At 35.6% G+C, this 20,333-nt stretch overlaps 1 protein-coding gene across 1 annotated transcript in view; it reads left to right on the top strand.

Annotated features, from left to right (window-relative positions):
• The first annotated feature begins 1,412 nt into the window (after positions 1-1,412).
• The window catches only part of LOC145243978 (uncharacterized), a 35,084-nt gene continuing 16,163 nt past the window's right edge, over positions 1,413-20,333 (top strand). Inside the window, exon 1 of the mRNA XM_080107113.1 lies at positions 1,413-2,435. Within this exon, the coding sequence (XP_079963239.1) occupies positions 2,319-2,435 (117 nt within the window). The 5' untranslated portion in view covers positions 1,413-2,318. The remainder of the gene's footprint in view (positions 2,436-20,333) is intronic.

Raw genomic sequence — 20,333 nt, 5'->3', positions numbered from 1 at the left:
TTTTGGATATGCAAGAAGAAAGGGGAGTTCTTTGCAATGTTGGTAGTAAGACGAGTTCTTGCCGAGAATGTTTCACAATTTAGAGGGTATTGAAGCTTACTCGAGCACTTACCGATAGAATAGGGAGAGACTAACAATGTCTTTTCTGTAGGAAAGGGGCTGTAGGGAAAAGGAGACATCACTCATCCACTAGATTGTGAAGTCGATTTCGTACTTTGTCAAGGCAAGAAAAGTGCCCTGAATTACACCTATTCATGTGTAGCAGCAGTGTAGGCCGTATCTGACTATTGTCCATGAAAAGGGTTGCATAGTGAATCTTACTTTCGGCAGCCTTGTAACTCTCACTTTTCTTATTTTATTCTTTAGTCCTCATATTCCATGAGTGATGCTTCTGACAAAGAGGAAAGAACTGCTGTTTTCTGGGTCAGAATCTATTCCCTCTAACACTTATCGTTGGCAAGTTTTTGACTTTGAAGTAGTACTTTTAGTTCCTTACATCAAATGGCTCATGCCTTGTCTGGAGCAATTTCCATAAAAAAAAATTATGGAGCGATAAAATTATCCAACCATTTTTTAAAAAATAATTTTAACAACGTATTTGATGGAAGTCTTCCATTTCATGTCTGAGGTGAAAGTCAATCCTACGAGCTTGTCAAAGCAAGGGTCTTCCTTAAGGCGAGAGACATTTATTTCAGCTGAGGGAAAACGAGGATTTGATCGTTATTGGTTAAAGGACGGAAGCTTGTTTTGGAGGTGTTAAAGTTACTTTTTTTCGACCATTGCACCACTTGCTCAAAATCGGAAGAAAGATTATTCATAAGATTTTGATCAACAATGCTCTTCAAAGTGCTGCCGTAGACAATGGCATCGTCAGTATAGATGTCAACAAATGATCTCAAAATATGATTTGAAAGATTTTGGATGAAAATCAGGAAGAAGATTTGATCCAGAATGGATTCTTGGGGGTATGCTAACATTGATTTTATAACTTTAGCCCATTGGTTAAGTGGGTAATGATACGGTCTGACTACCTTGGTGTGTCAAATTCGAATCCAGCCGATTCCAGAGTATCATTTTCACTTAGTGATATTGCCACTCTTATCTTGTTCCCTCTTGCATAGGGTGTTGATAGCTGAAAAGTAAATAGAATAGGAAAAAAGAGGGGGAAACCTGTTTAAAAGGAGGGGAAGATTTCGTTCGAGAACGTGGGAGAAATTATTCGTGTATGGCTTTCTAAATTAAAAACCGCATAAAACGAAGCAGAAATAGATAAAGAGTGTGATGAGGAAGAAATGTTACGGATAAAAAAAAGAAGGGGAGGGATTTACAGAAATGGAAGTTGACAACAGAACAGCGGTGAGAGGGGGAGAATTAATTGATTTATTCGGAAACACGGTGAAAAAATAGTTCAAACGTAAAACAGTAAAAAAAAACAAAACGTGATGGACATTTTGAAAGTCAATAATAATCAGTTGTTTGGGTAAAAGGCTGAAAAATCGTTGAGAGAGGAAGAACAAACGAGTGTATGTGTAAAAGTTGGTAAGTTCAGTTAATATGGAAAATGCGGAGGCTTGGACAGCTTTTTTATCAGGGATATGAAGGAATGGCTTGGGGAAAATCCGTGGAAAAGAAGAGATAAAGTGAAAGAAGAAGAAGAAGAAGAAGAAGAAGAAGAAGAAGAAGAAGGCGAGTCTTTGGAAGAGAAACCTCATCGGTTTTAAAAAGGAAACCTTAAAAAAAAAAAAGAAAAAAAAACAGCACGTGGTAAATTATCACGTTTAAAACATGATTGCCAGAAAAAAAAAATGGAAAAGAAGATACGTGTTGAACCGTTGAATATGACGAAAGAGAAGAAAAAGAGTTAAGAAAATGGAAGAAAACAAAACAAAAAAACAGTCATATAGAGGGAACGAAAAAGATGGTGAGAAAAAGACTAGTAACGTTTAAATAAAATAAAAAAATAAAAAAACGATAACGAATTTTCTTAAAACGCATCCAATCGATGCTTGACGACGGACATAGCGTCTTAAAGATATTATTTCAAAACATAAGCGTGACAAACTGACTAATGGACATAGCTTCTTATAAAGATGCTTGGGCGCATTTTTAAAGAATTACAAAAAAAATTTAAAAATAAAAAATAAAAAAAAGGAAATATCCAAAAGAAACCGGAAATTAGGTCCAAGATTTATTTGGACTTGAAAATGAACAAATGGAAAAATAGACACTGAAAAAAAAAAAAAATCAAAAGTTGGATTATTTTTCATTTTGGATTGATTTTATTGCATTTGTAAAGGATAACGTTCAACCGTTGTAATATGTCGTCATCATCAGTTTACATTAGCAAATCAAAATACATGACCACCGAAAGAGGCGCGAACAACCAACTATCAAAAAATTACCAACTCAGGTCGAAGAAAAAACTTCATAGAAAGGTAAGACTGAGTGAAACTTTGGGGAAAGAAGCCATATCGGTTTAGAGCAGTTTTAAAAAAATGACTTTGTTTTACAATCCGCAGAGATTTGAAAAAATGTTAAAAAATTAAAAAAACATAGCAAAAAAAAAATGTTCTATCTGGAAAAGGTTTCAGTGGTTTACTCACTTTAAAACTTTAATTTGTTCGAAAAAACATACAGTGTTTCGAGTTACGTGAGAACAAAAAAAATGGCCGCGATCGGCTCCTAAAATTTAAGGTTTTGAATATGAGTTAAAACTAAAAAAATTATACAAAATACTGTTAGAAACCCACCCAATATATGTCACGGTAACAAACATATGTTGAGTGGGCTTCTAACAGCATTTTTTTTAGTTTTAACTCATTTTCAAAACTTTTTAGGAGGCGATTCGTGACTATTTTTTTTTCTCACGTAACTCGAAACACTGTGTTTTTTTCTAACCGATTAAACGTTTTAAAGTGAGTAAAACCATTAAAAAAAAATTCCAGATAGGTAGAAGAGTAACTTATCTTGCCTTTGGCAACATTTATTTGTTATGTATTTGAATTTTTTACCACTTTTTCGAATCTCTGTGGATTGTAAAAGAAACACAAACAATTTCTTAGAAAAACAAAAACAAACAAACAAAAAAACCACGGTAAATCTGTACATTAACACCTTCCTCTACCCCCCCCTCCAGTGAATAAAATACAAATCGGTTCTTCTTTGTTATTGTAGCGAAATCCGACAGTCGAAAAATTGAGTTTTTATTAAAAACAAAACAAAACAATGATAATTACTACTACTACTACTACTACTTATTATTATTATTATTATTATTATTATCATTATTATTGTAGTAGTAGTAGTCTCAACCTTTGGATGTTTTTAGTTGGATTTTCTTTCTTAAACATCAGGTCAATTCCTTTGACTTTAGACATTCAAGCTGTATTAACACTATCGCCGTACGCCGTTCCCAACAGGCAAGCCTTTTGCAAAATTGTAAAAGAAATTGTCTTGTCAATCTGATTAAGCCATTTATGGTGGCTTTTTTGTCATGTTCCCAAGCTTTTCAATCACAATGGGATTCACCTTGACTGTCATATAATACTATTGTTTCATAACATTCTTAACTTTATGACGTTTTTTTTGTTTTGTTTTTTGCTTCTTTTTTTTTTTTTTTTTTTTTTTAACTTTCAAGTTATACCGTAACACTTTCGGTGTTCTCAACAGGCAAGCCTTTTGTAAGATTTTGTAAGATTGTAAAATAAATTGTTTTGTCAATCTGATTAAGCCATTTGTGTTGGCTTTTTGCTATGGTCCCAAGCGTTTCAATCACAATAATCACCTTGACTTCTTTACATTTCCAGAGTCTAATTCCCATTTTAGATCTTAGTATTTATTGTTTTATTCTTGTTCTTTCTCTCGCACTCTGGTATCGAAAGGATAGGCTACGTCAATGATTGAGCAAGTTCTCTTGTTTTTATTTAGTAAAATTATATCAGGTCTGGAGTGTTCAAGGACTTTATCAGTCTGTATGCCCATATCCCAAAGAAGTTTGACATTGTCGTTTTCCTGCATCACTTCTGGTTTATGCTCATACCACTTCTCATTGTGGTCTAATGCATAGAGTTTGCATATATTCCAGAATAGGACCTGAGCGACTTTGTCGTGTCTCCATTTTTTATATTGGTGTTTGAACTAGCATAGAACATTCTGATAAAATATGCGCTAACGTTTCTTCCTTTTCATTACACATTCAGCACATCAGTGATTCTGCAGTTATGTCGATGTAGTGTTTGATGGACCTAATGCGAGTGGCTTGTTCCTGGGCTGCCATTAATGTGCTCTTAGTAGATCTTTTAAGATATCCTCTGACCAATCAATTCCAGCTGTCGTTATCTCTAAATTCAGTATTCTTAAAGAATGCACTGTGTAGTTTGTTTCCAAATAATCCCCCCCTCTCTCTCTCTCTCTCTCTCTCTCTCTCTCTCTCTCTCTCTCTCTCTCTCTCTCTCTCTCTTGTAATCGCTGACTCTTCTTCACCCCAGGTCTTAATATCTTTTTTCTTCTCACTTCATGTAGAATAATTTCATGGCTTTCAAAAATATATTTAGTTAGGCTTTCTTCTCCTATATTTTTTAATATCTTCAACACTAAGTAAGCCTCGACAACCTTTCTTTCTAGGTAGATATAATTGATCTACATCCCCTTTCTTAGAAAAGGCCTCATAAATTGTAAGCATTTTACGTGTTTTTGTGTCCAAACATTTCAATTCATCCACCTTCAGGCAAGTATTCCAGCACTATATCGAATGATAGCTACTGTTCTGGCGTTGATGGCATATGTTGTATTCCGACTGTGAAGATGTGATTTAAGAATAACCCTTAATCTTCTGATGTACTCGACTGTTATCTGATTTTTCATTTCTGTGTTCTTAATCTTGTCCGCTTTCAATATCCCTAAATACTTGTAACCTCTACCGGTGTCAACATTCTTTAATCAGATCTGTTGTTCGAAGTACAAGGCCATCTGAGTGAACTAGCTTGCCTTTTTTCATCACAAGAATAGCACATTTGGAGATGCCAAATTCCATCCTTATAGCATTACTAAACAATCTGATCGTGTTCATCAAGGTATCAAGTTGATTCTCATTCTTTCCAAAAACTATATTATTATTATTTTATTTTATTTTATTTATTTATTTAGTTAGTTAGTTGTCAATTTCAACAATAAGCAATTTTATCTACCTAATTGTCATGTCACAATTAGTTAAATATTTCTGGAATATTACATAAAACGCGTATTTTCATGATTCAACAAAAAAATGATTTCACCATCTTTGTTTTGTCACGTGTGACGTAAACACCAGGGAAATAATGCACAGTTTGAATTGGCCTAAATTTTTGGTGGTTTTCAAAAACGAATTTCGTACCCGCTAATATAAGCGCTCTTCAGTTATTATATAAGCTAAAATTGATAATTTTTCAAAAGCAATTTTCTTGAATAATTAAATTTCTACCTTATTGTTTTTCGTATCTTTTTTAATATTTTCATTATTGCAACATGACAACTCAGTAGATACCATTGTTTTCATTTGAAATTCAATATTTCAATTTTCGAATTTCAGGTGCTTATTCAGACTTGAAATGAAAATTTTAAATAAAGAAAATACAGAAAAGTCTTTTATGATGTACATACCCATCACGGAATGAAGATGGCTTATTCCAAAAATCACGTAATTCGATCAAATATTATTATTATTTTATTTTATTATTTTTTTTAAGAAAATCAAATTTTTGACTTGCTCAATGCAATAGAAACCAGTCGCCATATTTGATTGAATTCAAAATTCATGCCTGATTACCCCCCCCCCACTTCAACATCTCCAGAAGCAAGGGCTCATCAGTGGCTGCTAAAAATAATTAATCGGTAAAAATCGTAAAATTTAATTTTCTTTAAAAAAAAAAAAATCTACTTGATCGAGTTTCGTGATTTCTGGAATATAACGTCTTCATGCCGTGAAAAGTAGATACACCATAAGGGTTTTTCTTTATTTTTGTTTTTCTTAAATAAGTGTGGGTTTAAATAAGCATCAAAATCTACCTTTATTTGGGGAAGGGGGATTATCTGTGAACATATTGAAAAACTTGTAGGAAAAAAAAAAAGTAAAAGAAATAGATATATGTAAGAATTTAGGATGGAGGATCCAAATTAACCAAATTATTTTACCAGGAGCTCTCACCTTAAGTTCGAAAATGAGTGATAAGGTCGTAAAGGCAAATGTTATCACTGAAAAAGTAGAATTCATCTTCACTCCGCTTAAAGGATTTATTATCCATGACAGCAAAAAGAAAGTTGGGTTTTTTTTTTGTTTTTGTTTTTACATAGGGATCACCACTTATCAAGGCCAAGAGGTCACTCGAGGATAAGGGTTAAAGAGTGTACAGTAGAAATTGGAAAATATAGTAACCGTTAGTAATGGAGATTCGGTAAATTTGTTAACTTATATGGAACGGCTCATCAAAAACGTGTTTACGTTAGACTTGAAGACAACCATATTGTAGTCAGCTGGAAAGCGGGAAAACGGCAGAAAATTCCACATGCGTGCAGTTCTAAGAAAGAAACTTTGTTCATGGAATCTACGTTTAGGTTTAGGCACAGATAAAGAGTGGGGGGGAATTATTGATAGTATTTTCAGCTAGACGAGTGTTTCTTGTGAAAGTTGTTTGGCGAGGGGGGACCATAGACTGAAGCTCAGTCGAACACTTTCCATGAAAATAACGATACAACAGAGACAAACTCGTAACATCAATTCTGTGAGATAGAGATTGCAGGGAAGAGAAAAGGACATCTTCTACGAGGCTACGAAGTCTATTTTGAACTCTATCAAGGCAGGACAAGTCCTTTCTAGCAGCTCCTGCCTAGATGTGGCAACAGTATTCCATCCTTGGACGTACCTGGCTCTTATATAGATAGAGAATTGCATCAGCAGTGAGATATCTACTGGATCGATAGAAGGATCCCACCATTTTTCCAGCGGCCTTGGCAACAGATTTGATGTACGTGTTCCATTTGCTTGCCCTAAAATGTTAGAATGGCCCAGAAATTGAGGATCATTTTCCATTAAATTTATACCAGCTAGGCTTCAGCCTCTCTCCCACTGACGACTGTTTTACAAGTATTTTAATAGTATATGCTCCAACGAACTACAAGCCCTTGTACCCCCTCAACGTAAAGACCCCCAATAAACCCCACAAACAGTAAAATCCCACCCCTACACAGTAGAGATTCCCAGATACCAGAAAGCCTTCTACTCTAATAGCTTCTTCCCCAGAACTGGAAATTCTGTTTCAGATTCCTGATTCCCCAACTGTACTGACATGCAGAAGTTCAAATGTAATGTAAACAGACATCTTGCTGCTCAACTCTCTTCATAGTATCCATGCAATTATGTCTTAGATAATCGTCCCCTCACTACATCAAAGTGGCACCGAGCCTTGTTTGGGGTAAAACATCAATAAAAAAAACAAAATACCAAAACTGATCCTCTACTTTAGATTCTAAAAAATTATGTGTGTGTTTTTTTTATTTTTTGGTTTTTCTTCCACCAAGTTTTTCAGAATGTTCACCCGTAATTGCCTAAAAACGTAGAATCTCATATTTTGGTGAAAGGAATAGTGGAGGATGTTAATCTACAATTATACCAAAGATACATGAGGGATTACTAAATTTAGCACACATAATTATTGAAAAAAAAAAATTAATTATGTATTTTCATGCACTGCGGATGGGGGTCATTTTGCTATTCATACCTTCTTTGTAAAAAGGACATTGACTTTATAACCGATGTAAATTAAACCCTTAATCTCTACATGAAGGCAGTGAGCACAACATTCTACATTCTTAAAATAAGGATTTAAATTGTATTGACTATGAAATGAGTGTCTATAATAAAGTTTTTCTTTTTTTGCTTTTTGATAGTCCTGTAAAAGTGCAGAATAGTTAACACTCCAGAACCCAGAACCAAAAAAAAAAACACATAATTTAAATAAAATGCAGAAAAATGAAATTCTCTCTACCGAACCTGCCTAGTTATATAGCATGTGGAAACGATTTGTAAGTTTTTTTTACTTTTTAAACAAATTTTTCAAATCATTTCTACATGTTAAAACTAGGTGGATTATATACAGAATTTCATTCTAATGCGTTTTATATAAATTATGTGATTTTTTTTGTTTGTGTGTTTTGCTTACATGTTCTCAAGTGTTAACTATTCTGTACTTTTACCAACAATCGTGCTTTAAATGTGGTATTCGGCAATAATCTGCAGTTTATTTTTTAAATTGCCAAAACAAACAATACGTTTGCTATTCCAAAACTCTGCCTAAGATTGGTGAGCTTTTACAAGAAACGTATTTTTTTTATTTTTCTTCTCTTAAAATTCATTGTCCATCCCCCCCCCCAACCTAGAGGCCATCTTTTATACTAGCCAGGTTCACCTTGACAACCATTTCGACAACCTAGGAACTGATTTCACCTCCAGACCCTTCTTTGACATGAAGGTCTTCTCAGAAAAATCAAATGATATGTTATTACTGGATGACTATTTGATATAATCAGCTCTTGTTTAGTTAAAAGAAGGATTCAGAGAGTTCTCGATATTTGTACAACCAAACAACACCACATCAATAAAGGTGTGCCATAGGGGTCAATGATTGAACCTATATCATTCCTGATCTTTATAAACGACTGCTCTAATGCAATCGTGTCTGAAATGGGTGTATTTGTAATCCTGTTTGGGAACCAACACACTGTAGTTTTCAGTCGCAAAGCAGACAAAGAATAGAAAAAGAGCTTCAAGTCGATTTTTTTTTTTTTTTGTAACAACGACATTTATTTCCTCATTGTTATGGCCATTACGTCACTCACATGATCTCATACGTCATCCACCCTCTCATGTGATCTCATACGTCATCCACCCTCTCATGTGATCTCGGACGTCATCCACCCTCTCACGTGATCTTGAACGTTATCCACCATCTCATGTGATCTCGGACGTCATCCAATTTCTCATGTGATCTCGAACATTATCTCATTCCGTGCTCCACGTCTCTATTGTGATTTCAAACACTGTTTCCGTCTCTAACGTGATCTTTTTAAAGTCTTTATTTTTCCCTACCGATGACATCATTTTGCATGCATTTGCATATGCGCATCTGCACTGTTACATATTTGCTGATTACATTATGCTTTATTCCCAGTATGAGAGCAAATCGAATTCCCAAACAAGCAAAGCAATGGCTGGATACGTGAAAAATGAGTCGTAATCTGTCATAGAATGGGGGACTTAAATGTAATGTCATGTTTCATGTTTAATGCTACCAGGACAAATCTCTTTTCCTTTAACAAGAAACTCTATCAACCACCAATCGATGTGGCCAACAGCAGCATTCCTTTGAGTAACATTTAAATTCCTCAGATTGATTTTCTCAAGCAATCTAAAATGGGATAAGAACATAGGAATTTATTCTGTGTGATTTACTGCACAAGCTAAGAACATTTGCTTGTTGTACCAGTTGAAATGTCATGTTCAGTTCGGAATCAGTCGCAGGATCAATTGGGTCGTCTCATTCAGGTTTACAATCCAAAAATTCTCCCATCAAATAAAACCACAACTCCTGTTTAAAACAAATAACAAATTTTTATTCGCTTGTAGATTACATAATGTTCATGTTCTTATTTTGAATAACAGATTTGCAAATGAAAATTATTAGCCCAACCAAATCAAAATTTAAATCCAATAGCTTAGAGCTAAAGAGCCCATCTCTCCCTCTAAGAAGCATACAAATCCAACTTACTGTCAGACTGCAGAAAATCAAAACTAACCTTTGCTGCCCATCTACTGGGATATATGTAGATATCACCAGCACCACCTCAGAATGAGCACGATATAATAGCTAGCCCTCATCCACTTGAAAAGGCCAATTTGCTGCCAATCTATGAACATAAAAGGCTTCTGTCTAGGGGGTCCCTATATTTAGACAGTAATTAAATTTGGATCACCACACAAGAGAACGTTGTATCTGGAGAAACATATTTTTTTTTACTTTTTTCTAGGACTCCATCTCTCAGCATGAACTCACTTATAGTGAGAGAGTGTGCGTATGAATCGTGTACATGTGTTTGATTAGCAGTGTGTATATGCTGTTGCTGTATTTAGTAGTGTGTGCGTCTCCTCATGTGTGTGCTGCTTGTGTGGCAGTAGGACTTGGCGCCAGCCCACAAGTCCAAAGAGACCCAGGCTTGGTTTCAGAAGGAATGCTACGACTTTGTACCCTTCTTTCACTGCCCCCCCTCCTCCACCGACTTGAACCTGCTGGACTACTTCGTTTGGTCATACGTTGAGAACATCACCAACATGACTTTCCACAACATCAAAGCTACCCTGATCACTGCCATCTGCTGAGTATTCGCCAAGCTCCCACTAGCGCTTGTGGAAGAGGCATGTTCCCAGTTCTGGACCCCTATTGAGGCGGTGATTGAAGCTGAAGGCGGCTACATTGAATAGATGTCAGCTCTACTACATAATTAAGTCACCTGAATTGAATTTTTCAATAAATGTTTTAAAATGAAGCTGTAGTATTGTTTCATTTAGGACAACAACCATGGCAGGTGCTCGTCTGAACTCCAATCTCTGATCCCCCCTCGCCAATCTTTCACGAAAAACACCCGTCTAGCTGAATCCACTGTGAAAAATTTCCCCCACTATATATCTGTGCCTAAATCAAAACGCGGATTCCATGAACAAAGCTTCTTTCTTAGAACTGCACGCCTGTGGAACTCTGTTCCGTCTGCCTGCTTCCCACCAGACTACAACTTGGATGTCTTCAAGTCCAATGTTAACAAATTCCTAATGAACCGTCCCCTTAAGTAAACACTTCATCAAATCTCCACACTAACGTAATGTACTTGCAATAACTCTTATCCCTGAGTGGCTTCCGGGCCTTGATAAGTGGTGATCACTGTGTAAAAAAAAAAAAAAAAAAAAAACTTAAAAGTCATTAAAAAAAACGGTTAAGTTAAATAAACTTATATCATTTTGACTTCCTTTTTCTATTTAGCTGAAGTCATATCGGTGTATACCTTCTGATTAATGTTGAAATAATTCGAGTTTAATTTTAAATTTTTACATTAAAAAGTAGTCTTCACTATGTTTTTTTTTTTTTACATAGTGGTCACCACTTATCAAGGCCTGGAAGCTACTCAGGGATAAAGATTATTGCGTGTACAGTAATTAATGGGATAGTATCGTAGTAATTGTTAGTATTGGAGATTTGATAAAATATCTTACTTCATCAGGAATTTGTTTATGTTGGACTTGAAGACATCCAAGTTGTAGTCAGGTGGGAAACAGGCAAACGGAAGAGAGTTCCACAGGCATGCACTTCTAAGAAAGAAGCTTTGTTCATGGAATCTACGTTTTGATTTAGGCACAGATAAAGAGTGGGGAAAATTATTGACAGTGGTTTCAGCTAGACGTCATTTTAGACTATTTAGAAAAAAAAACACATTAATTTAGGATTGTCTTCCCTTTTTTCTAGTATTAGTCTTCCAAAAATGTAAAAAAAAAAAAAAAAAAAAACCCTTCCAGCAAGATGTTCACTTCTATTAAATCAAACTGGCATTATTCTAAAACTTATGCAGCATCATCATCATCATTATAGCATTTCGTTCCATCTCAAACCCCATCCTCGGGTAGTATCCAACGCATCCCTCAGGTTCATATTGGAGCACGCCTTGCTCACGGGACAATCTGTGAGGATGTGTGCGATGGTGTGCGCATTGGTGCCACAGGGACACTGCGTATTCTGTACATAGCCCCACTTGTGCAGCTTATCTCGTGTTTTGGCAACTTTTTCTCAGGTCCAGTTGAGTGATACGCACTCATTCCAGGGAAGTTCACAACCTGCCAAAACATCTTCTTTCAGTGCTGGAAAAGCCTAGTTATTATCATCTTTGACAGACTCATTCCCCCGATGCAGGTGGAAGGACGTTGGTGTTGTTCATCCGACTCCTGCGACGGTGGCAAAGCGCTTGTGGGATAGTCGTTGCTGCAGCACCTCTTGATGTCCATATGGAGGATGGTAATTGTTGTTGCTCTTCTTGTCACGCTCTGCCTTTGATATCACCGCTCAATGATTCTTAGTAGAGCGATTCTGGACATCCTAAAGACAGATGGCCGGTTGGTCGATTTCAGGTTGCCGGTAATACTCCTGCATGCCTTGCTGAGCTCGACGTCAACATTTACAGCATGAGTGAAACAAGCCCATGTTTCTGCACAGTACTCTGTGGTTGAATAGCACAGCCCTTGGTAGTAAAAGGCTCTCGACAAACAGCACACATATAACGAAAAGCGCACACGAACTACTAAACATAGCGACAGCATATACATGCCGTTCACCCAACGTATATACAAGATTCATACATGCACTCTCCTACTAACAAAGGCAGACACAGTGATAAGCATAGCGTCTGTGTCTCGGCTTCCCAAAAGCTGTTAGTCACAGGCGCGAGCAGCCTATTACGCGTTGATAGCTTCTTGCAGATACATGCAGCAAGCCTTTCTGTGGCGTCCACATTCATTTTTCGAGAGACTGATTGTTGCACTAATGCACTACGCTCATATCAGCGGAAAACTCCAATGGTGGTGAAAAGGTGGACCTCGGAGATGTCCCAACTTATACATTAAAGACAGACAGACCTATCGGCCGACAGACAGAACCCCTAATAGAGATACGTGGACGCATCAAATCAACAAATCATGTCAATGTACGTGTGGATTAACGCTTCTTTGAGTTCGGATAATCTCTGTTGTTGTTTGTTTTGTTTTGTTTTGTATTTTTGTCTGTGTTTTTGACTATTGATTCTTCTCTCACCCACGCTTACGATTGATACAGTATCAAAACAAAAAAAAAAGCAAAAAACAAACAAACAAAAAAAAACACTCATGCAACAAACAGCATTGTTTTATTAAATGAAGTATTTTGGTGAAAGAGTCTTACGTAGGGTACGTCTCCATGTAAGAGACGAATAGTTTGATCATCGACACCCACCCAGCCCCGCTTAGGGCTTTGTGCTTTTATAATTTATGTGATTAGCCGATTGTTTGAATTGTTTAATATTTGTAAAAGCATTTTTTATCTGTATTCATTTTTTTTTTATTATCTAAATAAAATTGCTTTATTAAGGTGTTACACGTGAAATATCAACTTTTGCTATCAGAATTTTAAACATACATTAATAAATAAAACAAGCAATTATTCGAGATGAGTAATTTGTATATTTATATATTTAATTATAAAAATATATATAAATTACTCATCTCAAAGAATTCCAATAATTAAATAATATATACCATTAGGTACGAACCGGACGACGGAAGATCAGATAACAAAAAACTTGGATTTATAAGACCAAAAAAAATCAATCATAGAACCGTTGAATCTCTACGATTCCAAGTGAAGATAGCGGTTTCAATCCTACCCAAAGACGACCAGAGAATTAGTTGACCAAAATGTGGCGAGACGACGACAACAACTATGGAAGGCAGTAATTACTGAGGATACAGTTAAAAGTTTCAACATTTCTATCTCGTCGCAGTTAATCACCTGACAAAGGCCAGAGGAATAGTTGACCGAAACGTCGTGAAACAACAACTGTAAATATGAGAATAACAGTCCGCAAATCTATATATATATAAAAGTGAAAGTGTCTGTATGTGTCTGTGTATATGTGTGTCTGTGTGTCTATGTACATTTCCCTACGCAATAATTCTGTCAATTTTTAGTCTACAGACTCGAAATTTGATGTACAGGGTACTGAGATTTGGGAAAATCGAAGTGATCGGTTTTTGGCCAGAAATTTGGTGATTAAGGGGTCAAAGTTCAACGATTTGACCTTTGAGAACTCTACCACACTCCTCCGACAATTTTGGGTCTACGCTCTTGAAATTTTAGATATAGGTTCCTTGGACATGGATCTAACTTAATAACTTGATTTGAGCCCAAAGCAATAAATTTTAAGGGGTCATAATAGGGGTCAAAGTTAAAAAAAATTGACCTCTGCGGTCTCTTCCAAATTACTCAGACAATTTCTGGTCTAAATATTTGAAATTTTACATAAAGGGTATTCAGAGATAGGGCAAGCTTTTTCATCAGTTAGGGTCGAAAATTTTTAGTTACCAATATATAAATGTATGTATGTATGTCTATTTGCATGTCTGCCTTAAACTTTCGGCAGAGGCGACGGATTTTACCAAGATCAGTATCGTTTTAAAGTTCGATCTTTCATACGACAAATACTGAAAAATTGGCTAAAAACATTAATATCTTCCCCTTCAACTAGGCACTTTTCTACGGGGGGGGTCACTTTTTTCGCCGATATTTTTTTAAGTTATCCTCTCCTTTAGATTGTCTAGCCTTAATTTTTTAAAATGTCGCTTCCGGTTTGGCGGTGGTCGTAACAGCATAAACGTTAGGCTTTACCCCGTTCTTTTCCTCCTTTGCGGTACGGATTCGAGCCTGCCTTCCTACTACCACTTTTTTTTTTTTTGCTCAACATACACATCCAAACACCCGGGCAACGCCGGGCGCCCATGCTAGTAAATAAATAAATAAATAAATAAATAAGAATAAGCAATTATTTAATCAAAACTTGACCAGCTTGAATCAATAACCCTTTTCAAGCAATCAAATAAAAACAAGGTCCCGTATTTATAGAAATCGGTTAGAAGCAGCAGTATGTTGATTCTACGTATCGACTTTCGATTGGGTAGAAGCTCAAATTAGCAAGGGTTTTTTGTTGTTGTTGTTGTTGTTGTTTTGTTTTTTGTTTTTGTTTTTGTTTTTTTTTTTCAGCCAAATGAAAAAGCGAAAACATTCACTGTCGGGAATTCACACGTATTATAAAAGTCCAGCTTTTTGTTTTTTTTTATGCGTTTTATTTATTTATTTATTTATTTTTCATACACAGCATACGTGCACAAAACACATTCCATCTTAATCCTTTGGGAGTAAAAAGCTCTCGGCAAGCAGTAAACATATAACGAGAAGCACACACGAACTACTAAACATAGCGACAGCATATACATGCTTCTCATCCAATGTATGTATACGATTCATACATGCACTCTCTCACTAAAAAAGACAGTAATATGTACACACACCATTACGTGCCTATTTCATTTACACACACTATAACAAGTAACCTTGCACGACGACAGCCAAAATTAACATGTATACTTACAGACAAAACAATTCTTCTTTCAACTGGAACGTTCTTGGTAATCTTTGACGCTTTATTTTGCTTTATGTTAACAAGTTTGTGTTGATAGACTTTGCCATTTTCCATAATGTTCTATCTCTGACACTGATGACCCTAAGTAGGGTCCCTCGACAACAAACACGCATCACAATGCTTATCTCTATTAACACACATGTAAACCCACTCAGTGCCAACCGAAATTAATATGTGTACTCAATTTCTTTTCCCAGATAAAGTATTTTCTTTTACTCGGAACGTTCCTCAGACTCTTTGAACTGTCATTCATTGCTGACGCTTTATTCTGCATTGTAGTTACAAGTTTCCTATAATAAAATAAATATTTTGCATAAATTGACTTTGTCATTCACCCATTTGATAACGTCCTCTCGTCAACATTGGTGATCCCAACGTGCGGTCTCTTCAACAAATCTTTAAACTTGGTGACGAGAAATTCAGTAAATGAATTGCTTACGTCTTCTCTTTTGCAAAATCTTTTTATATCTACCCTGTACTTGGTGCGGCATTAAGCCTGGAAGAGTTGAGCCGACTTACTATAAAGGAGGAAGTTTCTAAAGAATATAAAGTCGCATGTATATATCATTCAAGGATGAAGACATTAGTTTTTTTTTTGTTTTTTGTTTTTTGTTTGTTTGTTTGTTTGTTTATTTTTGCAAGGTGGCATCACTGTCCTCCCACATGCAATGTCTGGTATTCCCAAATGGTCACCCATCTGGTACTGACCAGGCTCAACATTGCTTAACTTGTGAATCGGTGTATCAATGTGATTATGCCATGATTTTTATCTTGTGGAATATAATAAAACTCATAATGCGTAAATGAATCGTAATCTGACGGTAATATATCGTGAAAAAGGGGGGGGGGGTAATGACGATTTAACATAGTGAGGGTTGTGGGTCAATAGGAAAATGCCTTCAGAATTTTTGTTACTCTTTGCGTTTGTTCTTCCACGTTTCAACACTCTTTGTAGTTAAAGTGATCGTTCTTGATGATTGCGAAAGAGTAATCTGTAGGGAGATAGAAATGTGATGCAAACAAACACCAAACATTACTAGCACATATAAGCTGCTCTCTTTCTTTCTCCGTCCGTTTAGCTTACTCTTTCTCTTTGATTTCTTCCTTTTCGTATCAAGGCAAATGGCATGCAGTCAAATCAATAGACTTTTGCTACGTCCGCTCCCTGAATAAAGGGAAACAAAAGTGCATTTCACATAAAGGTGAGATTTTTCAACCAATGAAAAATGAGGTGTTTAAAACGATAAAATTACCAAACCTGTGTGAAATACAAATGTCTCATAAAACCAGCAATCTCGACAACCAAAAACAAAAAATAAAAATAAAGAGTTCAGCCAGAAACACGACAGTGCATGATACGACACTACAATTCCCTTTTGAAGCCAGGGAGGCAACTGAATACTGACACGCATATTTTAACACACTGATAAAGCCTGCACATTCGCAATGTCTCCTGAAATCACATACTATATTTACACTGGAGAAAAGATAATGGAATACCAAACCTTATGTATGACATAAAAAGAAAATGGAATCTTAGGAACATCTCCATCACTCCAGTAATTATAGGAGAAACCAGACTCATAAAAAATAATTTAAAAAACTACTTGGCAAATATACCCGGTGAACCAAGTGCAAGATATATATATATATATATATATATATATATATAATTAAACTTAAAAGGGCGATTAGAATCTTTTAAAAATCTCTTGGTTGGAATGTATGAGACAGTGAGTAAATGTCTGGCGTCCATTAGGATGCCCCATTCCCAGCTAAAATAAAATAATAAAATAATTGAAAAAAATTTTTTTGGAGAATTGTTACATAGAAATCAAGATTCAGTTTTCGAAATTGCTTTCACCACAAAACAACAAATGAATTATTGTTTTTTTTTTTTTTTTTTTTAATTATTTTATTACCGTATACATCAATTTATAGCGTGGATCATGGCTCGGATAGGATATAGATGATAATCGCGTCTTTGGAAATGTACTAAGAAAATCCACGCTTTGGAAGGAATTAAAATATTGGAGGCTGTAACCACTATGTTAGCATCCCTATCATTTCCTACGCTAAACCTATCCCCCTTTTTTTTTTTTTTGTTTCAGCAAATTTTGGTTGAAAATACAGTAGACTGTGCTACATGTCCGAAATATTTTGCGATATTCAACAATCAAGCAATGACTTAATACATGATTCCTATCTATCTATCTATCTATCTATCTATCTATCTATCTATCTATCTATCTATCTATAAAAAGGTCGTCAAATAAAAGGAAAACAAAGACCATCTATAAATATAACAAATGATGTATTTATTCAAGTGTTCTCCACTGTTGGGTGTAGGTTGCCAGAAGTTTAAATAGTGAAGTAAGGAATAGAAAAGTAACAAATGTTAGCAGCCGAAAGTATTTTCTTGCATGGTATATCATACATAACATATATGCTATGACGCCATTGTGAACAAACAAACAAACAAGCAAACAAACAAACAAACAGACAGGAATACAGATTTATTATAATAGATACTGATTTTTTTTTTTTCGGTGATAACTTTCGGTCTTAATACGAGAAAACCTACTACGTTTTTGCTGATCATGATTGGATTAATTCTTTGCCTGGAAAAGCTCCTTTGGCTGGATTTATGTTGCCATTTATTTTTTTATTTAAATTTTTTTTTTTTTTTCTTAGGACAAATATATTTTTCTATTACAAGAATGGCTCTACACTCAACATTATTGTGATGATTGCTAATCAGTGTTCAATTATTAGTTCGTGTATTGTATTTAACAGGTTATAGTGAGCCTTAATTGTTTCGGGGTTATTTGATCTGGAATGTTGCTGATGCTGGAGTTAAGGTTTTATTTTGTAGTAATAACATAAATTTGGAGATTGAGTAGTGAAACCAACAAAGAAAAAGGTACAAAAAAAAGCAAATATACAAAAAAAAAAATTTAAATAATTAAAATAAGTTACTTTTTTATCTATCACCGGCTCATTTTTTGTATGTGTTTTTAAGTAGTTTTAAATAGTTTTTATTTCATCTCAAATATTCACTTTTTACGAGTTATTAACCAACAAGATGATCGCCGACATGAGAAACAATAAAGAAGAATATCAGCGGCCATCTTGTTGGCTAATAACTAGTAAAACGTGAATATTTACAATGAAATAAGGAGCATTTAAAACAACTGTAAAAACAAAAATTAAGACAGATATTTTTAAAAAATATGGCTATGGTAACATTTTTTGTATTTTTTTTTTTTTTCTTTTGTGGCTTAACTGCATACTCCCCATAAATTCATATTAATGAACATGATATAACATTTTTGATTAGCTTGATTCAGATGGTGGCATTGTTTTCTCCAATTTTTTCTTTTGATAGAATCAGGTACTTACAGGAGGAACCACGTGGCGATTGCCAGCATCCTTGTTATCGAACCGGCTGGATTAAAACTTGGCAAAGCCAGGTTGTCAGTCCGCGTTGTTATCGACTTTAGCATGGCTGCCCGATTTTGTAATGAAGTGACATGATCATTATGAGTGGCTGTTTATGTTCTTCTATTTGAATTGAATGTAAAATTGAGGGTTTGCACATCTAGTTAGTTCCGTTTCTGGTTTCCATTGCTCTGTTTAGGGTTTTAATACATTGCACAGTTCGTAGTGTTGTTTTCTAACGATATCCTTTATCTTTTATCTTGTCGCTGTTCTAACACTTCACGGATACGATTAGAGTTAGAAAACGTTTGAGTCATGCTTGTTTTCAATTATTCAGCAGACATAACTTCGCGAAATTATCATCTCTTCCCATTTGTTTGACCTTTTCCAGCTTGTTTGGCATAATGGTCAGAGTGTTCCCTAATGGGTCGGGTGATTAGGGTTCAATCCCTGATGAGAGATTAAAATTGTACTCGATGCGTCAACACTCAGCATTACAATGAGAAGATCAAAGGTAAGTGGAGCATTGGAGTAGTAACTAATGGCTAATGAAAAAAAAAGAACCTGTCACCTTTGAGCGTTTTACTTGAGTAGTGGTTCTTTCGACAGCTTGAATCTATCTCTTGATAAAACCGTTCACTAATCGTGTTGACGACGTCACATGAATTAAGGGTTCTTCTTTTTTTATTTGGGAGTCACTACTTATCAAGGCCCGGGGGCCACTCGAGGATAAGAGTTAATGAATATAAGGTGGTAGTGTAGTAATCGTTAATAGTGTAAATTGGGTAGCATTTGATTATTTGTAGGGACAGTTCAACAAGAACTTATTTACATTAGATTTGAAGGCTACCATGTTGTATTCAATCAGGAAGCAGGCCAGCGGAACAGTGTTCCAAAGGCGGGCAGTTCTGGGAAAGAAGCTTTGTTCATGGAATCTGTGATATAGGCACAGATAGAGAGTGGGGGGACCATATAGTGGTTGTAGCTAGTCGATGTTTTTTGTGAAAGTTTGGCAAGGGAGGAACCATAGATTGGAGTTCAGTCGAGCACCTGCCATGAAAATAGTGATAGAGCAGAGACAGGCTCGTGACGTCCCTTCTATGGGAAAGAGGCTGGAGGAGGAAAAACAGGGCATCACCTACTAGGTTTTGAAGCCGATTTTGAACTCTATCAAGGTAGGATAAGGCTTGCCGAGCAACTCCTGCCCGGATCTTTTAAAACATATTGCGCATTATTTAAGATTATCACAATCAATCTGACAAGATTTGTAATGGGGAAAGCCATCTGGTTGGCTGTAAAATAAATAGATTCAAATATTCTCGGCGTCTACATTCAAATACGAAAATCAAAAAAGTCGGTGAAATGATTAACACATTTCGGTAATAAGGGCAGCTGAAGAGCTCTTTGGCCTTGATAGGTATTCACTTAGAGATGATGTCTCAATAAAAGCATTCATCCCTACATCCCTATCACATCAGTGAGTTGGCATCAAGAAGGACATCCAATCTATAAAATTTTTTCCTCAACTAAAGAAAGCAACTTACAAAAAAAAGTTGCTATATTTCAGCTTATCTAGTTAAAATAATTACATGGTCAGA

This window comes from Euprymna scolopes, chromosome 22 (assembly GCF_053919585.1).
Source record: "Euprymna scolopes isolate OS-2025 chromosome 22, ASM5391958v1, whole genome shotgun sequence".
NCBI lineage: Eukaryota > Metazoa > Mollusca > Cephalopoda > Sepiida > Sepiolidae > Euprymna > Euprymna scolopes.
This window is presented reverse-complemented; position numbering and strand designations above follow the sequence as displayed.